This window comes from Tenrec ecaudatus, chromosome 7 (assembly GCF_050624435.1).
Source record: "Tenrec ecaudatus isolate mTenEca1 chromosome 7, mTenEca1.hap1, whole genome shotgun sequence".
In the NCBI taxonomy this organism is placed as follows: Eukaryota; Metazoa; Chordata; class Mammalia; order Afrosoricida; family Tenrecidae; genus Tenrec; species Tenrec ecaudatus.
In genome coordinates, this window is record NC_134536.1 from 91961317 (window position 1) to 91984589 (window position 23273).

The 23273-nt window shown below is 37.4% G+C and overlaps 1 protein-coding gene across 10 annotated transcripts in view; it reads left to right on the forward strand.

The window, feature by feature from the left end:
* The window catches only part of IBTK (inhibitor of Bruton tyrosine kinase), a 459255-nt gene that overhangs the window by 72584 nt on the left and 363398 nt on the right, over positions 1–23273 (forward strand). For 8 of the 10 annotated variants that reach the window (XR_012785385.1, XR_012785386.1, XR_012785384.1 and 5 more), the window contains exons 24-29: positions 4–96; positions 633–776; positions 6783–6932; positions 17872–17943; positions 18828–18957; positions 19742–19969. Coding sequence is in view for 2 of the 10 variants with exons in the window: in XM_075554837.1 (XP_075410952.1) it covers positions 4–96; positions 633–776; positions 6783–6932; positions 17872–17943; positions 18828–18957; positions 19742–19873 (721 nt within the window). In the remaining 8 variants the exon portion in view is untranslated. Of the gene's footprint in view, positions 1–3; positions 97–632; positions 777–6782; positions 6933–17871; positions 17944–18827; positions 18958–19741; positions 21097–23273 lie in introns of those variants that run through there. The other 2 variants (XM_075554837.1, XM_075554839.1) reach the window with 2 other exon arrangements.

Here is a 23273-nt window from a genome sequence, read left to right on the forward strand (position 1 = left end):
CAGTCCTGTCAGCCCTCCTGTCGTGGATCTCAGAGCCGTTATGGAAAGAGAAGAAAGTAGACAGAAATGTGGAGCTGCACCCAAGACGAATTTGGGGTTGGTGAAGAGATCATGAAACAGAAGTCTCTGTTTCTGTTCTAGAGAACTAGAAAAACCACTTGACCCTTTCTATTGTTTTTCTGTATTTGATGTTATAATTAATTATAAATAATTTTCTCAGGAATTAACTTCTATACCATTATTTATCAAATATGTGCTAAATATTGGAGTTGATAGTCCAGCTTCTGTTGAGTACATTATTATATATCAAAAACTTAATATGTAAAGTGACTTACATCTGAATAAAAGCCAACGATTGAAAGCTTGAAGTACAAGACTTTCCCACTACAAAAAGGATTATGTTTTAGTATGAAGGGTGATGTAGAGTTAATAAACTGATAGGAGTGCTATTAAAGTTTGCGACTATTTTGATACAATATTAGTAAAGTCACACCAAAGATACAGAATGCAATACTGTAACCTACAGTAAGCCAAAATTACCAATAATTGGTTTAATTTAATTTCTACTAAAAAATGACTCACAAATTAAACTCTCAGAAGCATGAAACTAATTTTTTAAATTTAATTTATAGCAAAATCGTTTCTCATGGAATAAAACTTTCTCAGAAGCAAAGAAAAATTATTGCAATGACTATCAAAGAAAGTAATTCAAGACTAAATAACGTGGAAACAGTTTTAACCACTCCTTCAAGAGCCCCCAAGCCAGCGAGTGTATGGTATGTTCATGTCGCTTTAAACAATCATACATCTGTACATTAGCTTTTAAGACAGTTCTTCACTCCTTCCCCTCCACCTCTTTGTTTCAAAGTTCTTTTTTAAAATATTCCATTTCCCTTTTTTATTTAATTTATAAATTGGGATTTGGGAACCAAAACCTGTACTTTTTGTTTTCTTGGATTCAGTTTTCATATTGACTACAATGGCATTTGTAAAGAGTCTTGTGTGGCATAGTGTTTAAAGAGCTTGGCTGCTAACTGAAACGTTAGCAAACCCACCAGATGTGTGGAGGAAGCAAGCTGTGGCACTGTGCTTCCCCGGAGATCACAGCTTTGGAAATACTCCTGGGACTCTCCTCTGTCCTGTAACGTTGCTCTGAGTCAAAATCGACTCTCAATGGATGGCCACAGGTGTTTGGACATGTTTTGTATTCTAATTAGCTTAAGTGTTAAAACAATTTAAAGGATCCAATCATGCATTTTCATTTATAAAAGGAATAAACTACATCAGAAATGTTACGAAAGTGTGGCAGCTTGAAGAAGGGGTGAAGGCAAGCTTGTCAATCAGGTCTCAGCTTGATGACCTCATTTAGAGGCACAATGGAGATCAGTAGCTCACCGGACGCCAGGCACACTCTTTCTACTATACATTCTTCTTAACAAGCCCCACAGAGCTACGCTGATGGAACCAGAGCCCTGGAGCTGGAGGGAGGGGCCATGTGGAGACCCCTGTGAGCACTGCGATGCTTCAGCCACCACTGGACCCACAAGACTTTCCACCCACTCACCTGTGATCTTCACGCATTCAGCATCATTCCATGTGTTGACCTGAGTCTGAAGAGGAATTGACAGATTGGTATCAGGCATATGGGCTAAGAACAGATTTATGGACTTGATCTGGACTGGACTGGGATGTTTTCTCAATATGCAATTGTTCTTTTATATAAAACTCTATCTTATGCACATCTGAGTGTCTCTTATGAATTTGTTTCTCTAGTCCACCCGGACTAACACAAAAAGCAAAACCATTTTGCTTTTTTTCCTTTTTCTCTGAATGTCTTTGTCCTCAGGCATTCAGTGTGAACATCTTCACATGGTTATAATCATTGGCACTTATCTAAGCAGTGCTGTCTGTTTACCGTTGTATTACATATCTGTTTCTCCATTACAGTTTACCCAGTGTGACAGCACAAATTGGCATGGTCTTGAAAGAGGTCAGATACCAAATTTGAGCTGTGCTTCTGTACTCACTAGTCTTCCTTTTCTTTGTAACTTGTCAATATGTAAATGGATTCCAGAGGAAATAATGGATTGTGTGGGGGCAAGAAAGAAATCAGTAGAAGTGCTTGTCTCACTGGGATTGGTGAGGATCTTGAAGACTATCAGTCTACCTATATAGTGTTATCTACCTAACCAACCTAACCTTTGGTCTACTCAGTATGTGGAAAAATCATTTCATTTTCTAATATCTTATTATTCTGTTTGTAAAGAGGGACTTTTCCACAGTACAAATATATATTATTCTGAGGAAAGTGGCAAATAACTTTATTCTGAGTGCTACCAGTGGTAGATCTACAAAGTGGTCAGAGAAAAATAAAAGCGAGAAGTAAGAAAATCTCAGGAGAGGAGAAGAGAGTAAAATGAGAGAATAGGTTTTCCAGAATTTTAAGATCCACTCATTTTTTACATGTAAGTTACGTGTGTGTGTGTGTGTGTGTGTGTGTGTGTGTGGCGGGGGTGCAGAATGCTCTTGAACCAGCTATTAGATAATATAAATTTACCCTGTGAGAATTAACTGTCACACGAGTATAATGTAATTTTGGCAAGGTCAGTCAACAGTCCGTTTAAAACCAAAAAGTTAATGATTAAAAGAAAGGAGAAAACTTAATGGTCACTCAAATTAAGTGATCCAACAAGGGACACAATGTGAAATTTCTTGGCTTAGGATCTACTTAAAGTTCTTTCTACCCCCAAGTAATTTTAAAAAATAAAATTAAAACAGGAGCATGTGTTAAAAAGTCAAATGTCATGGCAGTACTCCAAGGATTATAGCTAGTAAACGACAGCATTCCCTAGCCCAATCCTGTTAAGATTGGTTAATTAAGATTCACAGTAGTCACGTGGAGTTTTTACATTTCCTTTCCCTGTAATTACTGGTTCCCTTTAATCTCCCCTTGTTACCTATGTGCCATCACAAATTTTCTCCTTCAGACTCATCACACAGCCGTACAGCTCATTTCAATGTAGTAAAACACACCAGGTGACCTGTCAGTTTCCTTTGTTTTCTTGGAGTCCTGTGTTGGGTGGCCTGAACTGGCTCTTCTAGAGGCCTGATTCATTTCTGTCGCCCAGGGACCTTCTTACACCCACCTTCATTTGTGCATGGCTCCCTTGTTTGATCCCTAGTTACCAGGACACTTTGTTACTTTTCCTTTGGCTTATTCCTTGTTTTGATGTAGTCCAGTCATCACCAGTTTTTTTGATAACCCACTGCCTGCCAGAGGGTAACTCATAGGGACCCTATTGTTCAGAGTAGGGCTGCCCCCTTTGGCTTTCTGAGACTTTGAAGCCTCATCAGAGTAAACAGCCTCATCTTTGTCCCCTGACCCTGTGGCTAGCAACCTAGTGCATAAGCACTGTGCCACCAGGGCTCCAGTTTGGGCTGTAGGCTACGGGGAAAAATAGTTAAAACAAGCAGTGAAGAGAGCAAAACAAAGCTGCTACTTGTTATAGATATAATTATATGCTTACAAATCCAAATTTATTAAATTAAAATGTTAAGTTCTTGAAATGAATGAGTCTAGCAAGATTATAAGATATAACATCAGTACACAACTATTTCAGAAAAAATAGAAATTTAAATATAAAAAATTCACTTAGCACATTTCTATTCAGAAAATTGTAAAATATGTTTGAGAGAAGATTTTAAAGTCCTAAATAAGATGATATATACTATGCTCAAGTTTTAGAGGACTCCTGCTGAGAACTAAATTTTCATTTCAAAGGCACCAAGAAGATGACTTAGCATAAAATCCTTGGAACAGTAGAAAGAAACAAAAAAACAACAACATTGAAATAGAACTCACCAACTTTCAAAATATATTCATACAACTTTGATGTAGAAGTATATGAAACTGTTGAATAAAAACATGGTTTTTATTATAGTTTATTTTAAGTTGTAGTTTATTCTTATAGTGCAATACATTTATGGAAAAGACTGAATTAAAATTGCAATATGTGGATGAAGTCAATCAGAAGGAAAAATAACACCTCAAATCCCTGAAAGTCTATCCTTAGGATTTCTTTGATATAAAGTTAAAAATAGGCCTTGATATACATTTGTGTTTTATGTAGTCTTCACTAACTGTGGTGCATTGTATTTTTAGAAGTTGTGATAAGAACTTCTGTGCGTCTGTGTGGAAAAGGTTGCTGTTTTGGTGAGGATTGTCGGTGTCTGCGTACACACTTACTAACCTAGTCTTCGTGACTCCTAACTCCTGTTACAGTTAGGTGCGGCAATGAAAAGTATGAAAGATAATGGTTTCTCCCATTAGAAAGAACTTCTAACAAGTTGAATTTGAAATCTGACATGAAAATTCCAAGTATACGTGGGAGTTGACCACTTTTTACTATCTGATATTTTAGTTGGATAAATAATATATTCTCATCAGTCATCTTGAGTGGAGGAATGTACATTCTTTGTGGCCTGGCATGAAAGATAAATGTGAATTCTTTCTAATTCAGTTTAGGGCTAAGTATTTATCATTTAAAAAATGAAATTATTAATCTCTCTGTAATTTCAATTATTTACCTTTTTAGAGCAGGGCATTTTATTTATTAAAGCAAAAAGTTTCAGAGCTGCTTTAACTGATGGACAAAATCCTGGTTAACTCACATGTGGATTCAAATATATAAATGCTTTTCCATAAAGCTTTTCTGGCTGCTAAAGTGGAAAGTAAGAGCGGTGAGTTAGGAAAGTTAAAATCTTGGGAAAGTAGATATTTTTCAAAAGCACAGCATAAGCAACTGAAAGAAATATAGAATTAATTGGAAGAACTATATATAATGTAGATAACTGCTATACATAATCGATGAACACGTGAGTTTAAGAAGTTCTGTAAGCACTCTTCTACCTAGGTCTATGCAGATTCTTCTTTTTTCAAAGCCATTTTAGTGGGAGCCAATACAGATATGAGGGGTACTCCCCCCCAAAACAAACAAACAAAAAAACAGAAAACTCCACTGGGAAAAGCTTTTTCTAGTAGTTTTCCTGCTAATCGAGCATCTAGCAACCCACTCAGAGTTACTGCACCCAGTGGCATCACCTGGGAAGGTTCTCTCTGGTCACACTGAATTTATTTTATAAAAGCAGTTTCACTTGAACCTCATTTTTTGTGATGGTCCATTTAAGATAGTGTGCAGCTGTGAAATTTTGTTTCCTGCTCAGGAAAAATGCCACAGAAACTTTTGTGATGTTGAACACAGTTTACAAGGACGGCACTGTGGGAAAAACCTCAAGTCTACACATTATTTTCTTCTTTCAAAAAAGGTGAAGTGTAGATGGCAAACCTCATTCTACTTGTCAGTCAACTTCCCAGTAGGATGAAAATGTCAACAAAATTAGCACACTTGTGTTCAAAGTCTGACAACGAACCACTGAAGAGATGGGGAAGTTATCAGGACTGTCTTGGAGCTCAGTTTAGCATATTTTAACAGAAGATTTGGGAAAGAGAAGGGTTGTTGCGAAATTTGTGCCTCGGTTTCTGACTGGCCAGGATAAAGAGCATCGACTGGAAACATGCCATGCTTTGAAAGAATAGCTCCGAAGTGGCCCAGACTTTTTTTTCCAAGGTCATTATTGATGACTAGACATGGTGCTAATCTTATGACCCTGGAAGCAAACATCAATCAAAGCAGTGGAAGATGCTGTCATCACCTTGCCCAACACTCGTCAAATGGAATCAGAGATCAAGACAATGCTCATTTGTTTTGTTTTTTATGAGTGGGGGATAGTGCATTTGGAGTTCATTTCACCAGTGTTAACCAAGCTTTGTATTTAGAGGTTTTGAAAGGATTGTATAACAGTGTATGCACAGGCCTGATTTGTGGCAGACGGGGGAATGGGTCTGCCACCACAACAGTGCACCTGCTCACGTAGCCATCTCAGTGCACCATTTTTTGGCATGAAGACAGCATGCCTGTCTTGCTCCACCCACCTTACCTGCCCTTGCTTTGTGTGACTTTGTTTCTGTGAATTCAGAGGATCGTGAAAGGACAGCGATTTGAGGACCTAGGTGAAGATAAAAACTAGGGAGATGATGTCAGCCATCCAGACAGATTGGTTTGAAAAATGTTTCCAAGAATGGAACAGCACATTTGACATATAAAGTGTAACAGAGAATACTTTTAAGATAATAAGGTTGTTTTGTAAAATAACAAATACATAGCTTTGGGAGGGCGGGTTTCCGGGGTCTTTTTTTGGTACCCCCTCGTATATCGTTCCATAGGTCAATCACATCAAGCAGTCTTGCACAATTACTACCACAGTCAGTTTCCAAACATCCTGTTCCTTCTTGAATTCCTTGACATCGGTTCCCCTCTCCTTCCCCGCTTGTCCCGCTGCTGTACCCCAGGGAACCTTTATTCTCCTTGTTGCGTGTCTATAGGTTCTCAATTCCTGGGTTTCACATACCGATAAACAAAAATATTTTAAAGAAACTATTAGCTAAGTATTGAGTAACTTCAACTCTTCCAACTCATGGAGACTCCAGGTTTCTGAGGCGGTCCGACTGTACAGGAGTAGATAGCTTTGGCTTGCTCTCTTTGAACTGCCAATTTGGGGTTTGAGGTCAACACTTACCCAAAGGCATTCAGTATCATACTGAAAACCATAATTATATAATTTCATTGTGGGATTTTTGGCACTTACTTTCTCCCATTGTCTCCTTGTTATCTGTATCTATGACCTAGAAGAAATTTTAACTTGATACTTGCTTTATTTTGCAGGGCAACTTCTCCACATTCAGCTTCATCCAAATCATTCCAGGATTTTTTACCAGAGGGGAAAAAATCTGTTACTGGCCATACTTCAGGAGATCATGTTAAAAAAATCTGTTTTAAAGGAATTGAATGTTCCCAGGCTCCAAAAGATATAAGGTAATAAACATTTTTATTCACATTTTTACTGTAAAATATTCTATGTAGATTTTATGTTCTGTATTATTTTTATGAGACAGACTTGCAATCTTATCCATTCAAAATTGACCTATCCTTCAGCCTTTATTTTCCTGAAGCAGTTATTGAGTCATTATTGACATAGAATAAATGGTACTAATTTAAAATATATAGTTTGACGCTTCAGCATATAAACTGTCATCCCATTCAAAATAGTGAACACGTACTACAGTCTCAAAAGTTTCCTCATTCCCTTTTGTCATGCCTGCCTGCCTTCCCCGCGTACCCAACTCCACTTTCTCTGAATATAAATCTATTTTAGCAACCAAACCAAACTCACTGCCATTTAGTCGATTCTAATTCATAGCAACTATATAGGACAAGGTAAAACTATTCCTGTCAGTTTTCAAGGTTGACTCTTCATGGGAGTAGAGTCTCATCTTTCTCCATCATAGTAGCCCGTGGGTGCAAACTGCTAACTTTGTGGCTAGCAGCCCAACCCCTATGTAATGCACTACGTCACTAGGGTTTCTGTATACCAAACACAGAAAAGACATTTCTTCAAGAAAGGAGAGCAGCCTGAGAACATACTACTTTGACCTTTCCTGACCTACCATACAACAAGCTTCTAAGGAACTACGTCTCTGACAAGGTTTGGAACCTTCAGAGTTTAGACATTTTGATATAGTGTCATTGTGGAGATTGTGACTTGCTTCTGGATTACACAGAGCCTTTTTCTTATAGAATACCAGAAATCAGAATGAATCTGTGAAATAATATGATCTGTCTCCCTCACTTTTCAAATGGAAATGGAATGCTTTTAAAAATTAAAATCCTGCCTTGAACCCTACTTACTAGATGAAATGGATAAACCTTTTTTTGTTACATTTTGAAAGTTAAATTTTCAATGTTTGCTTATGATAAAGTAAGAATATTGTGATTTTTTGGTGGACTAATAATAGTTTGGCTTGGTGCATGTTATTCATAATCAAGATTGGCCAACAAATATTTATTACCTCCTTTGGGTCAGTCTGCTAATACGAGCATTACAGTGGTGAACCAAATTAACACAGTCACTGCACTTACTGAGAAGAAAAACATTAAACAAATAACTGTCCAAAGCATTTTCTGTGTCTTTATTGTCTGGTATTTTTAAAATTCTGTTTGAAATAAGTAGTTACAAATGATTTAGAAACTTTGTTTTTGAATTTATAGAAAAATTAAATTAACCAGGCAACACAGTGCACATAATTCTAGGCATTAAAAGAATTTGTGTATGTATTGCTACGTCTAAATTGTATTTCACACATGAAATAACAAACAAATGCTTGCCGAAAACTACTGGATCTAAACAATTTAAAACTAATGAGTATCGTGGAAAATGTTCTCTTAAAGATGTTTAGGGAAGGGTATTTTTATTCCTGTCCTAAGTGACAGATAATCCTTTGGCATTGTGAAATGCTAAAAATGATTTTTGTGATTCAAAACAAATAAGTAGTGATTATGTGTAGATGTGTCATTGGTATTTTCTGTCCCAGACAAAGTTCTCCTTTATTTGCTTACATTTGAAAGTACACTTTGTTGTTTATTTTCGAGTCAGTTCTTTCGCAGAGCTACCCTGTATGTGTCAGTACAAACCACTACCACACCTTGCGCCATCCTCACAATTGTTTTGATGTGTGAATTCATTGTACAGCCATGGTGTCAGTGTATCTTGTCAAGATCCTCTCTTTCATTGTCCTTTGTCAGGGACTAGTCGCTCTTGATTACCATGTCCAAAGTACACCCTTACTTCTAAGGAACAGCGGGGATCTATAGGCCTTCCCAGGCAGACTCGTTGATTCATTTGGCAGGCCATGGTACTTTACTTTCCGTATGCTTCACCAGCACCACCATTCCCCGTGATTCGCAGTCTTTTGTTTTCAGTGTCCGACTTTCATATGCATATGGGGTGATTGAAAATTCTATGGCTTTAGTCAGGCACAGCTTAGTCATCAAAGTAATTTCCTTGCTTTTTAACACATGCAGCAGATTGACCCAATTCAATGCATCCTTTGAACTTTGACTGCTACTTCTATGAATATTGATTGTGAATCCAAGTAAGACAGAATCCTGACAGCCTCCATGTTTTCTCCGTTCATCATATTACCTATTGGTCCAGTTGTGATAAATTTGATTTTCTTTAGATTGAGTTGCAATCCTTGATCTTCATGTATAAGTGCTTCATGTCCTCCTTACTTTCAGCAAGCAAGGTTGTGCCTGCTGTGTATCACAGGTTGTTAGTAAGCCTTCCTCCAGTCCGGATGCTGTATTCTTCATATAATCCAGCTTCTCTGAATCACTTGTTCAGCAGACAGATGGAAGAATTATGGTGAGAGGCTACAACCCTGATACACACCTTTCCTAATTGTAAACCATGCAATATTTCCTTGGTTTTTTTTGGGTACAATTTTCTCTGGATCCATTTATAGGTTCCACTTGAGCACAATCAATTTTTCTGGATTCCCGCTTCTTAAGGTTATTCATAGTTTGTTATGGTCCGTACAGTTGAATGCCTTTGCTTTGTCAGGAAAACACAAGTAAACATCTTTCTGGTATTTTCTTTGAGTCAAGATCCATCTGACAGCAGCAGGGATATTCCTGTTTCATGCAGACTTCTGAATCTGGCTGGAATTCCTGGCAGCTCCCTCTCAATACATAACTGCTCCCGCTCTCGGACGTTCTTCAGCAAAATTTTACTTCCATGTAATATTAATGATATTCTATAATGTGCACATTCAATTTTGGATCATCTTTTTTGGACTTGATACAAATTAGGATTTTTAGTCAGTTGGCCAGGTAGCTGCCTTCCAAATATCTTTTTGTAGACAAATGAGTGTTTCCAGTGCTTCATAAGTTTGTTGATCCATTTCAATTGGTATTCAGTCAATATTCTGCGTCCTTGTGATTTGCTAATGCCTTCAGTACATGTTGAATTTCTTCCTTGGTTCTTGCGCTTATGTTATCTCTTGAAATGATTGTCAACAGTTCTTTTTGGTACAGCAACTGTGTGCTCTTTCCATTTTCTTTTGATTCTATTTATATCATTCAATATTTTGTCCTTAGAATCTTTCAGTACCACAACTCAAGGTTTGCATGTTTTCTTTATTGTGTTTAAGATATGCTGAGTATATTCTTTCTTTTTGGTTTTCTAGCTTTATATCTTTGCATATTTTATTATAATGTTTTACTTTGTCTTCTCAAGCTGCCCCTTGAAGTTTTCTGCTTAACTTTTTAACTTCATCATTTCTTTTATTTGACTTAGCTACTCTATGATTAATAGCAAATTTCAATCTCTCTGACACCCATATTGATCTTCTCATCTGACTTTTTAATGCCCTTTGCTTTCTTCATGTCTGATGTTCTGGATGTCATTCCACAGCTCATCAGCTCTTCTCTCATTACTGCTCAGTGTTCTTGGGAAGTTCTCTGGAATTCAGGTTGGATAGACTGGCTTTTGTGGTCTTATCTTCATTCTCTTAAGCTTCAACCAGACCTCACATATCAGCAATCATCGCCTTTTGTATTGTTGAACAAAGATACTTACAGTGAAAAAGTCACTGGTCTTGCAAAATTCTATCATGCAACTTGCAGGTTCATTTCTATCACCAAGGTCATACTTTCCCACTACTGTTCCTCCCTCTGTTTCCCAGTTTTGCATTCTAATTGCTAATAATTATGAGTGTAGCTTGCTTGCATGTTTGATCAATTTCAAATGAAGACATTGGTAAAACTGTTAAATTTCTGCATCATCATCTGAATCATGGTTGTATCAACGGGATATCCTGTATGCGGATAGACATTAAGATCCTGCAATGTCCAAAGGGGGTAGGGGCAAGGAAAGGAGAAAACTGGGTAGACCTTGGTACCTGGTATGTGTCAGCACTCTCTTAGACAAGGAGAGGAGAGATTGAGAACCTCGTCTAGGATGAAGTTAGTTAGCTGGGGTCAGGGACCTGATCTGGAAGTAGTTCATGCAAGCTCAGAGGTACCTTGGGGCCAGGACAAGGACAGGAGATTTAGAAGGAACTCTTACCCATTCATAGTGGCTGGAGACAACTCCTTGTCTGGCTCTGGGCATTCCGTTGTTTCATGAAGCAGTGTTGGTGTACCTCTGGGCATGAAGGTAGTGTGCCAGGTGCCCAATTCACAACAGGTGCCTTTGACTGCAGGCAAGCAGTGGTTCTGCAGGGTGGACTGTAACTGACTGGTGGTTGTGTGAGGGTAGGGGCTGGCTATTCATGGTCACCAGGTGGTTATGAGGAAAAGGAAGGACCCCAGCTTTCTGGTCATATAGTCTTGAGCAAACATAGCTTCTTGTGGCTGAGCTTTTTGGCCTGCTGACAATTCACCTACCATACTTAAATATAAGCCAACTGAGTGTAAGCCGAGGTAACTAATTATTACCTGGGAAACCAGAAAAACTGATTAACTCGAGTATAAGCCTAGGGTGGAAAATGCAGAAGCTAAATGAAAATAAAATTACTATAAATTGAGATACCAGTGGGGTAATGTATTTAAATATTTATTTTAAATAAAAAACATAAATAAAAGGACAACAAGTCATTTAACATTAGTAAACCAGCACAGTCAGTGGAAAATAGGTTCAACAAAAACAATAAGGTATCAGGCTTCATGAGATCTCCTCCTTTTGTTAGTTGGGCTTGACCAGATGACATCCATTCATGCCACATCCTTCGCATACGGTCTTTAAAAGGCTTATTCAAAGATATACATCATAGGACAGCTCTGATTGGTTAGGTGTGAGTAAACAAACATTCAAAGCCCTCCAGGGTCAGCAGGGCTTTGAGTGAACAGCGGAGAAACGGCAATCACCCACCAGATAATGGTGCTCATCCCGTTACCTCAGGGGGCAGGGGGGCAGCGAGATGTTACACCTCGCTGGGGTACCACTGACCCATGCAGAAGCCGAACCCCAGTTTTTCAGCACATTTTTTGGTGCTGAAAAACTCGGCTTATACACGAGTATATATGGTATATCTGTCTCTTTTCTGGCTTCTTTTGTGCAGCTTGTTCTACTTTGTATTCAGTCCCCTTCTCTGCCATTTGAAGCTCAGGATTCCAGGATTATTTTAGGTGTCTGTTCGTGTGTTGTTGTTTTTTCATGGCTTTTGTCTTTGCTATCAAGGGTTTATGTAGTGCACCTCCCTAGTCTACCATTTTGCCAGAAGCCCCTTTCAGAAGTAGACTGCCAGATTTATTACTGTTCAAGGCACTTGTGGGAAATAATGAACTGTCAACATTTTGGTTAGTAGTTCAGCCCATCTCTAGATCCTTTGGTAGTTGACTGATTTGTCTTTCTCTATACAGTCATTCTGTGAAGAGCACTGAGTTTCTCTACTGAATCAGTTTTCTGTTAAATATTTTTATCTCAAAAACTCATTTCCATTGATTCCACTCCAAGACTATTTTACTGGAGTAGAGAGCCTCATTTTCCCCACAGGGCGACTGGTAGTTTTAAGCTACTGGCCTTGTGGTCAGCAGCTCTGTGCATACAACCACTGTGCCACCAGGGCTCCTGTATGCATTTTTATTCTGCTGTTTCATTGCACATATCCCATGTCTGTGGATTGAAAGTATTTTAGTATCTGTATTCTCAACTATACTTGCTATGAGATCAAAGACGTTAGCTTTATTTGCACACCATTGTATCGCTGATTTTCAGCATGGTTTCTAGAACGATGAATAGTTGGTAAATGACTGACTTAGGAATAAAAATTTGTAGCTCTATCTCAAATAACACTTCTTTGTTACAAATGGTATTGAATGCCTTAGATAGAAGAATTTTATCAAATGAAAATTCGGCATTTCTTTAGTATTTTAAGTTTTAAATAGTTCCGGTATACAAAGAAACTTTTTCTTTGAATGAATATCATTGCCATCTAACTTAAATTAATAGGAATCTGTGGTTTCTTGGTTGATCACTAGAGTGTGCTGTAACATCAAGGTTTTTAATTATACAGAGTTGTATGTGCTGTTGTACTGCTTTGGAAATAGAATGGAAAGAATATATGATACCTATTATACAAATATAGCTTGAGTGTTGAAAAGTGGGAGTCCATATTTTAATTCCTATTAAAATGTCTATCACTGATAGTGATTGTAAGAAGAAAATATACAACTTGATTTTTGGGGCTTTTTAAATCATTGAAAATATGTATTTACTGAGCTTTTTAAAATGAAATAACATAACTAACAAATTTTTTTTAAAGTCACCAAATTTTCGAGTATGTTACAGATGCACTACATTCTGATGAACAATGCTGAGTCTCTATTAAAGTGTAATTAACAACCCAAACTTAAATGTGTTTGAAATCTAATTGGTAAGCCATAATTTGCACACATGGAAGTTAAATGAAAGGAAAGAATTTAACAATACAAGGCAACCATATTGAATAGGTCAAAAAGAGCATATGAAGTCCCAGCCAGATCAGTGGTTCAGAGAAGCAAAAAGGACCACGAGCTAGAGCTATCAGGAATGATTTCGTTGAAGATTAAAGGCATAGGGCTGTGTTAGTTATCCAATACTCTTTTTATTCAATCCCAAATGCTTAATTATGATTGTAACTTGTGAATCATATTAGAAAAATAGATTTTAAATATAGATTCACTGTTATATGTTTTTTTAATATATGACCAAAAAAATTTCAAGAGCAAAGAAAAGACAATACCAGCGAGGATATCGTGGGAGTTAAGGCAAGAAGACAGGAATGCTTATGGTTCTTTGGGGAGTAGGGGTGTAAGAGGTGCGTGTGCTCATCTCAGGAGATTCTATACATTTTACTTTCTTATTTTAATATTAGACTGATTTTCCCGTAGGCTAGGGAAATCCAAGGATAGTTATATCGTTTGTTGATGCTAAGTATTAAAGAGGGTTGTGGGAGTGTTATCTGTGTATTATTAATGATGTGGTTTCTTTCCCTTTGTTTCATGCCACTTTATGTGATCCATGGACAGAAAACATCATCTTTTGTTGCTAACTAGTAAAAACTACTTGTGAGACTAGATCTTTATATATCAGCTATGTATGATCTTATAAAAAAATCTTTGGAGTTAAGTTAGTATAAAAATGTTTTAATTAAGAGAACAAACTTTGTGAACAAAAGCAATTTAGTTCTTTATAACTCAAAGTTTGACAATACTTGTTCAGCAGTTTGACCAGAAATCTCCTAAAGATTATTTTAACCATTCTATGTTTTATTTTCTGAAGGCTAGATTTTAAATAAGACTTTCCAGTGAAATGCTGCTTCATTGGTAGTTCTTAAAGCTTAGTAATGTTATATTACTGATTTGAAAGTTTAGATTGTTTGTGATATTTATTTAATCTTAGATGTATTTTAATCTATTATTTGAGATTTTCTACTGAATAATCTTTGGTGGAAAGAATCCTCCAATTAGAGTCTTAAGAAAATTATTTGAGTTACAGGCTTAACACTAACCATAGCTATTTCTGAACTTCAATTTTATTTGATATGAAATAAGAATAACATTTCACACAGTTTTTATGAGATGTACACAAGGTAATGTAAATAAAAGTACTACATAAATTAAAAATATTACATTAAATGAGCTGCTATTAAAAATCTCTGGTTGGTTGTGTGGTTTTAATAATGTTTGTGGGGTTTTAGTCCTGGTTCTAACTGATTTTAACCAATAACAGTATTTTCGTTGGCATATAAAGCTTGTAGCTGCTGTTTTTTCCTTAGCAATTAATAGTATTTTTATATGTAATTAAAAGTATCAAAATACTCTACCTTATTTCCAGTACGCCAGATGACCACTGCTTAAGCCATTATACGTGATGCTCTGAACCCATGTTATGTTTTAATTGCCTACATCAAACTTTTGAGAAGGAAGAGGCAATCGTGTCCTTTACAAAAATTTAAAACTTACTCAACAGCATAAGTGTATTTCACAAACAAATGAAATCACCATTATCTGATTTTTCAATTTCACTTCAGAGCCCTGTCTGTGTACGTACAGGACACTGCAACTGCTAACCCTTGTCCTAGAAGGTATCTAGTCTTGCCCTAACTTTAGCGCCATACAGAGAACTGGGAGGATTTGCTGTTCGTCTCTTTCTCTTTCTAAGGTAGTTATCTGTTCCAGTGGGATGTAGAAAACAATTTTTTTGATGATTATCCTAATCTGGACCCTTATAATCTATAATAAATTTATGCCAACAATTTTACAGTTCATTTCCTTAATTTCATTATTCTCCTAGTCTGAAGTCTTCTACTTAATTCTGGGGACTGACTCAGGCAAATATCTAGCAGGTTTTCAAGTCATGGATCTTTATTCAAACTAAAAACCTTATAGCTGGACTTTGTGTTCCAATAGCTGTACCTGGAAGAAAAATGCAAAGGCATAAGAAACTTTAAAAACAAAAGTCTTCTATTTTATTCCATACTAAAAAAAGTCCTTGTCTTCTGCTCTGTCATGTATTCTCTGAATGTTTGTTCATGAGCTATGTTCCAGGTGTTCCCCTTCAACCCAGGAGCTACAGAGATAAAGGGAGCTAGTTCCCGACATGGAGAGACTGCACTAGCTGCTACGGCAGATATGTGCACAGTAACACTAGGATTGTGGGAAACTGACAGATAGAAGCAGTGAGGAGGTGATATTTGAGCCATTTCTTAAAGAATGAGAAGATATGTGAAGTGGAATGCACGAGGTGGTATCCCCCCAAAACCGGAATTGCCCTGGGCAGAACAGAGCATTCTTGGTCCACATTTTCCCCACTAGGTTAGCATGGAGCAACTCGCTTGGAGTTAGTGCACCCAGTGACACTAACCTTGGAAGGGTCTCTTTGGTCACAGTAAATTTTTTCATGAAAGCAGTTTCTCTCGAACCTCGTTTTTGTGATGCCCAATTTTTGAGAATAGCATGCAGCTGTGAAATTTTGTTTCCTGCATGGGAACAATGCCGCAGAAACTGTTGAGATGTTGAACACAGCTTACAAGGACAGCGCTATGGGAAAAACAAAAGTGTACAAGTGGTTTCTCATTTCAAAAATGGTGACATGTTGATAAATGACAAACCTGGATGTCTGGAACAGATGGAAATAGTGACTCGTAGTGCATTTGGAGTCCATGCCACCAGGTCAGACTGTTCATCAAGCTCTCTGTTTAGAAGTTCTGAAAGTATTTCCTAACACTGGCAACAAAAAGGTCTGATTTGTGGCACATAGGGGCCTGGATGTGCCACATGACAATGCACCTTGCTCATGCAGCCTTCTCAGTGCACCAGTTTTTGGCAAAAAATATGACTCTCATCAGACTCCACTCCTTGCAACTTGTTTTTGTTTCTGTGAATGAAGGACAGGAAAGGACAGCGATATGACAACATACAAGAGGTGAAGAAAAAAACGAGGCAAGTGCTGTTAGCCATCCAAACAGATGAGTTTGAAAAATATATCTAAGAATGAAAATAGCATATTTGACAAAAGTATTGTGTAATGGAGAGTACCTTTAAAGTGATATGGTTGTTTTGTTTAAAAAATTTTGTTTAATATATGGCTTTGGATGGGGCTGGGGGTGGAATTCCAGTTTTTTGTTGTATTTTTTTAAAAAAATACCCCTTGTATTCTGGACAAAGAGGAATAATACAAATAAAGGCAGCTGTGTGATACTAGGAAACCCACAGTGGGGTGGGTATGAAGAGGAAGCAAAGCCTGTATTTAGTCTATCCATTCATTTTGTACCTGGGAAAATTGATTACTTTTGCGTCTTACTATGTACATTGATGGGTGGGGAGAAGCATGCTTTCTCTGCAGAGTATTTCTTGCCAGAGTCAAGTAAGGTGACGTGCATGAAAGCACTTAGGCACTCAGTAAACTAGTTTGCCTGCACAGCATGTGTAAGTAGTTTAGCTTTCAATGTATTTTGTACTCTGGCCCTTCTGTTTCTTTCCAATTCCTTTTAACTCCCTTTCTCACTCTCAGTCCAGTCATCCTGTGCTTATTGAAGAGACGCTCAGGAGTTCTTTCACCTACCATGTACCCTTAACTACCAAAACCAAAAACAATGTGTCTTGCTCATGCTTTAAAAATCTTTTACAGCTCCAAATATTGTCATAGCTAAAAACTTATCTCAGGACTGTTCTCCGCTGACTGTTATTTCTTCAGTGAAGCCATAACGCACACTCTCCTCCTGAGTATACTTGTTTCTTCTGTGAATCTTTGGTGCATGGTACTTTGTACCTATTACCAGAAATATCAATTACTACACTCATACCATCTTATTGTTGAGTATATCTTCTTACTCGTTTTTCTCCTGTACGTGAGGTTTTTTTTGAGGAGAGAGTACTGGTTTAAATCAGGCCGGTTTTCAGCATCTACCACAGTGCTGACACATAATACATGCCTGGTACATGTTTGTACGTAAATGAATTAGAACTTTGGTGGTTTAGGCTGTATTCACTTACTATCTGTTTCAGTTTCTGTTGTTAATCCTTTCTAGCCCTTGGTGTTCTAGGATCTTGATTAATTTAGATACTCTGAGATCAAAATCCCCCACTGAAGTAAGTCTCTCCAATTCTGAAATGATTTTACTCCCTCCATTCTGCACTTCTTTGCTTCTCCCCAAAGCCCTTACATCAATTGATAGTCATTAGCATGTAAATTGTTAGATACGATTTTAAACTTTTTGCTCTAATTTTTTTATGTAAAACATGTAAACCCACAGAGTTTGTCAGTTCTTGGAAAGTAGAGATTGCGCATATATTTCTGTCTGACCTGTAATCCCCACTGTCTGATTTTCTGATGAGCCTGGCGTGCAGTTATTCCTGTCTCTCTATAATAAATTGTTTTTACTGGTCGCACTAAAATTCTTTAGCTCTCGTTTTGGCATTTGTCTTGCAGATGTTCTACTCATGGTACTCCAGGACCAGAAGGCAACCCTATTTCAGATTTACCACTTCTAGACAGTCCCAAGTAAGCTTAATTCATTAGCTTTCAACCCTCCAACACTAAGCACTGCTTAACATCGAAAGAGAGTTTTAAGTATCATATTGAATAGATTGCAGGAAAGTCCTTCAAAAAGTTTGTGGAAATAGCAATTTTTCTACAAACTTTTTGAAGCCCCCTTGTGTTAGGCTGGGTTGACCAATCCAAGAGAAACAAATCCAAGGACACTCATATGTGAGGAGAGAACTATGTATCAAGAAAGGAATTATGCATCAATAACACATCCCAGCCCATACAGATCAACTTCTTAAGTCCGATAGTCCATACATCCCTCTGCAGACTCATGTAGCCACAAACAATGATACAGACTGCGGAAAGATCACAGGCTGGTGGGTGAAAAGTCGTGTGGATCAAATGGTGGTGGAAGCATCATAGGACTCTGGAAGGTTCCTGGCAGGAGGGTGAAGGCAGAGAGTTGGATGTGTGGGAGAGTTCCCAGGACCCTCCTTCTGAGGAGGTCACACCCACAAGGAAGTACCATCAGACTTTGACCTGATTGACAGGCCATACTCCATCCCTACACTTTGAGTAGACATGAAATTGTGTAACTACCGTACACCCTTTGTATTATCTAAATACCCTCTGCTGCATAAATAACTTTGTCTGTAGTTGTATTTGTGCCCCATCCCTACGCTTTGGTGTTTTTCCAAAGTTTGCCTACAGCACCGATCCAAACCAGATAATAGTTTGTTTTTGCTTTTTTTTTTCTATTTCTCACCTCATTAGCCTATCATCTCTGCAAAAGCTTCAAGGCCCCTAACATTGTATGCTGCTGGGGGGAATGTGATATTGCAAAAGAACATTTCAAGTGAAAATTTGGAAAGATGAATGAAAATTTTTTATTCTTCCAGTCCTTGGCGCTCTTCCTCATTGACTGCTCCTTCGGTGGCCCCAGTCACCTTTGCATCCATCGTAGAAGAAGAGCTACAACAAGAAGCGGCTCTGATCAGAACCCGAGAAAAACCGTTGGCTCTGATTCAGGTATAGGACCTGCCTTTAAGGATTTAACTTCGGGACGAACTAGTCTACATTTTATTCAAATTATATTCATTTGTTTTGCACAGGCTCATATGCCCATCAAATTAAAATGTAAATATCATGTAAAACTCAACTGAGGCACCCAGCAATAAAAATATCAAATGGAGACATTCAGCAAAACTAATTTAGAAACAATAAATTGTGATTGCTAGTATTTGCTGCTTGGGTGATGCTTTGGACTGATTGAGTTTTCTAAAGTACCCAACTGAGAATAATTTGGCAATATGTAGCTGTCCACTTGGCTTCTGTACCATTAAACATTCCTAGGTTGTAAGCAACAGCCACCAACTGGCTGAGTTAAGAAAGGGAGTTTGTTTGAAGGATATTAAGATTCCACAGACTGAGCTGGAAAACTGAAGAGCCAGACTTGGAACTAGACCCTGAAGATTTGGCAGGGAAAAGTTAGAGAATTTGTATAGTACCCGAAAATATGTGACAGGGTGAAGCTACTGGAAAGAATGGACTTCAACAATTTTCAGTTTCTTTTTCCTTCTGCTCAAGACTCAAATTTCTGGGAGGGATGAGTATCTGATTATCCTACCTCTGGTTTTAAGCCTTGTCCTTTGCTAGAGAATAACCGTATACTTGATTTAAATCCACTGCATTATACCCGTAGAGAATGCTCGTTCCTCATAAGGACACTGGCAAGCCAATGTGTAGGGTGTAATGAAAAGAACTGAAGCAAGTTGTTTTGTCCTTTGCCTCTCTTCCACTCCACCCCTTTCAGATTGAGGAGCATGCTATACAAGATTTACTGGTCTTCTATGAGGCACTTGGCAACCCTGATGAGTTTGTCATAGTTGAAAGGACACCACAGGGACCACTGGCGGTACCTATGTGGAATAAGCATGGATGCTAGACCACTGTGGAGTTGAAATGCATTTTTCATCATTGTGATTGGAAAAATCTTCAATTGACAAGCTATGGAAAGAAGTTCTTGCGTGTTTGATAACAGGTGATTATAGATAGAATAAAAAAGCTAATTTCTGTATTGTAGTTTAAGTATATGATGTTTGTATGATTAAAAAGAAATTCTTCAGAATTGTGATTTTAATTTTTATGTAAAACTTTGTGGAAGGAAAAATTTGTTACATTTAAGTAGAATTGCTGCTTCTGATTAATTTTATAAAGGAAAATATGAATTATTGAAGTGTAAAATGTGGGTGATGCATTAAAAAGAACTTTTCCATTTGTTAATTTGCTATAAATAATTTAGAAGATGTTTGCCAAATACCTGTTGTCACTCTTTTTGTCATATGCTGTCGATGAGCTTCAAGTAGGGGCACCTCTCATTGTGCCTGATCTTGATCTGGAAAGAGCCAGAGTTTTGTGTAGCTTTTAAGTCTCGACTGTTGTATCTTTTTAAAATAGCTATGAATGTTGTAGGTCTATATAAAGCTTAATTTGCTCAAATGCCATATTGCAGTTTGGACAGCACCTTCTCCATTTTGTATTAAGCTGTGGAATAGAATGGAAATTAATATAAATTCTATTCTATATAGCTTAGTCCAAACAGTAGTTTACGATTTGGTGTCCTTACATTTTTTATTTTGATTTTGGGAGGGATGATTCTTATTTTTGAGAAAATCAAATTCTCCAAAGTGCTAAAATTCTTCTATAATTGCTTATTTATCCACACAAGAATAGTTTGGAAGAAGATTGATTTATGAAGTTTGATTTATACGAAGTTATATAATCAGCAATTCTTTGATTCTGGGTTATCTGAATAGACAGATAATTGCTTGTTTTCTTTGCAGTGTGCTGTTTGGTTTGTTTTTGAGTGGCTAACTTTTAAAAAAAACAAATAATAAATATGTGCTCCATCATCTACACCAGTTGGCAAGATTAATGTTTTAGATTCTGGAAGATTAGCCTAGAGGAATAGACAGGGAATCAACAAAGCTGTAATCCAGTTCATGAAAATAAGGCTATATTTCAGGTTTAATGCTACTCACAAAGCAAACGTGTAAGCCAATGTGCAATAAAAAGGAACCTTGATCCATTTCATTACTGAAGTGTGTTTGAAAGTTTGTACTGTATTCATTTAGGAATTTCTAACCGTACATACTGAATAAAGAATATGTTTTTGATTTTTTTTCACTTAAATGCTTTTAAAAGGTCAATTTTCCAGTTATGCAACAGTAGAATTTTTATATTATATGCTTTGAGTTAATTAAAATAGGAATTGCATATGTTTTCAATAGATGATCTAGTAAAAGAGGCTTTTGAAATATTTTATTTCATTAGGGGCTTTGATTGTTCCATTCCTCATTAACATCTGAAGATATTAGAAGGTACTGATTTTCTTACTGTTCTCCATGTCCAAGGACGTTATAGAAGGAGGTGTGGAGGGGAAGGATAAAGGACTGATGGAGCTCATTGGGGCTTTATTCTTTCCTGAACTACGACATCTTAGGATTTTGTATGATAGTTCAGTTGGGAAAAAATGTTCTTTTGCAATAGAACCCAATAAAAAAGAAAAATACTACAATAGACTAATTCTTCAAAAGTGACTCCACAAAGAGAGCAACCTAATGCATGTCACCTAAAAGCCCAAGAATTTTTTTCATCTAACTATTAGTCAGTCTATGTATTCATTCTTCTCTGATGCCAGGACTTCAAGGAAGACATGATAAAATTGAAAAAAAAATCCAAAAAAAGACAATTTCAAGGTTCAGGAGTACAGCTTGGCTCAGCATAATGTTCGATTCTAGCTATGTCGGGAGTTATTTCTGACTCATTATTTAATGTAGAATAAAGAAGTGTTTGAGATTGACTAAAATCATCATAGAACTCTGGCTTGGAAAGGTTATGCAGGGGTGGGGATGATGAAAGTAAGGGTTTTCAGAGGCAAAAAGAATGCTTAAAATTTGATAAATCAAGACTGCTAATCAGATAAAGCCTTATTTAAGTTATTTGTGGATATTAAATTTTAAGATTTAATAAAAGAAGTTTTTAGACTTAGTTTACTTTGAATCCTAGTGTGATGGAGCAATATATAGAGACAAGAAAATTGCATATTCTTTTATTTCTAATCATTTTATTGGGGGCTTGTACAACTTATCACAATCCATAAATCCATCTGTTATGTCAAGCACATTTGTACATTTATTGCCATTATCATTTTCAAAACATTTTCTTTGTACTTGAGCCCTTGGTATCAGCTTCTTGAAAATTGCATATTCGAATGAATGACCAATCTTTGTTATATGAACGGGAGGGAATGCCCTGAAGGGGCATGTCTGACCTACGTGAGATAGTAGGAGTCTCTGACTGCACATCAGCCCAAGGATAATTCCTGAGGTGGAGGCCAAACATTCCTCCCCACCCTCCATTCCTTTTATCCTATTCTGATACCAGCCCATCCTCTCATGGTCCTCTACTTCTCCTCTGAGTTCAATAAGCAGAACTCAAAATTACAGAAGGCGTATTTGAGAAGTTGACAGACTCAAAAAGCATTATGGATACAGCCGTTCTGTCCTCAGTCCCTCTTCTTACCTTGTTAGGAGACACATCTCTTTGGTCCACAGACTCAACCTTGTGGCCTCTTGTCCTTTACTCACAATGAGCAAATATCACAAAGGTGTTAGCACTGGTAAATACCCAAAGGCACACAGCTTTACTCATTCTGTGGGCGGTCAAGTCCAGGGCTGTGTCTCATGCCCTTAGTGCTTGAGCCTCTGCACTCTCTTCTGCAACCATCACTTTACATAGGGATCGTGCTTGCACACCAGCGGTGGAGCTTCTCTTTCTTGATGGCCTGGAGTTCTGTGTTCCAGCAAAATTGGCCAACCCCTTATATTAGGATTTCACACAGTCTCTTTGCATGTGAATTTGGTCCCACCCAATTATATGGTGGAAATTATAAAGACTAGGGCTAGAGGAGTCGTACCTAGGAGTTTCAGGTCAGTACAAAAACTCTGTCTAATTGCTAAGTTTTTCTAAATGTATTCTCAAGTAAAGAAAGTCTGTCAGTTTGTTGACAAGTGCTAGGATTTAACCAACAGGTTTACTTTCAGACAAAATTTAATTTCAGAGGCTTTACACACTAGTAGAAATGTTAAACTGTAGGAATAATTTCAGCTTGAGGAAACTCAGCTTCACAAAACTGGAGCCACCTCTGATAGGTGATTGGAGCATTCTACTATGCAGAATCTAAATACTCCAAAGAGTGATGTTTGTGGGTGCTGTAGATTGAATTGTAGGTCCCCTACAAGATGTGCCAACTTTGATAAGCAATGATTTTCAGTATTCTGTAA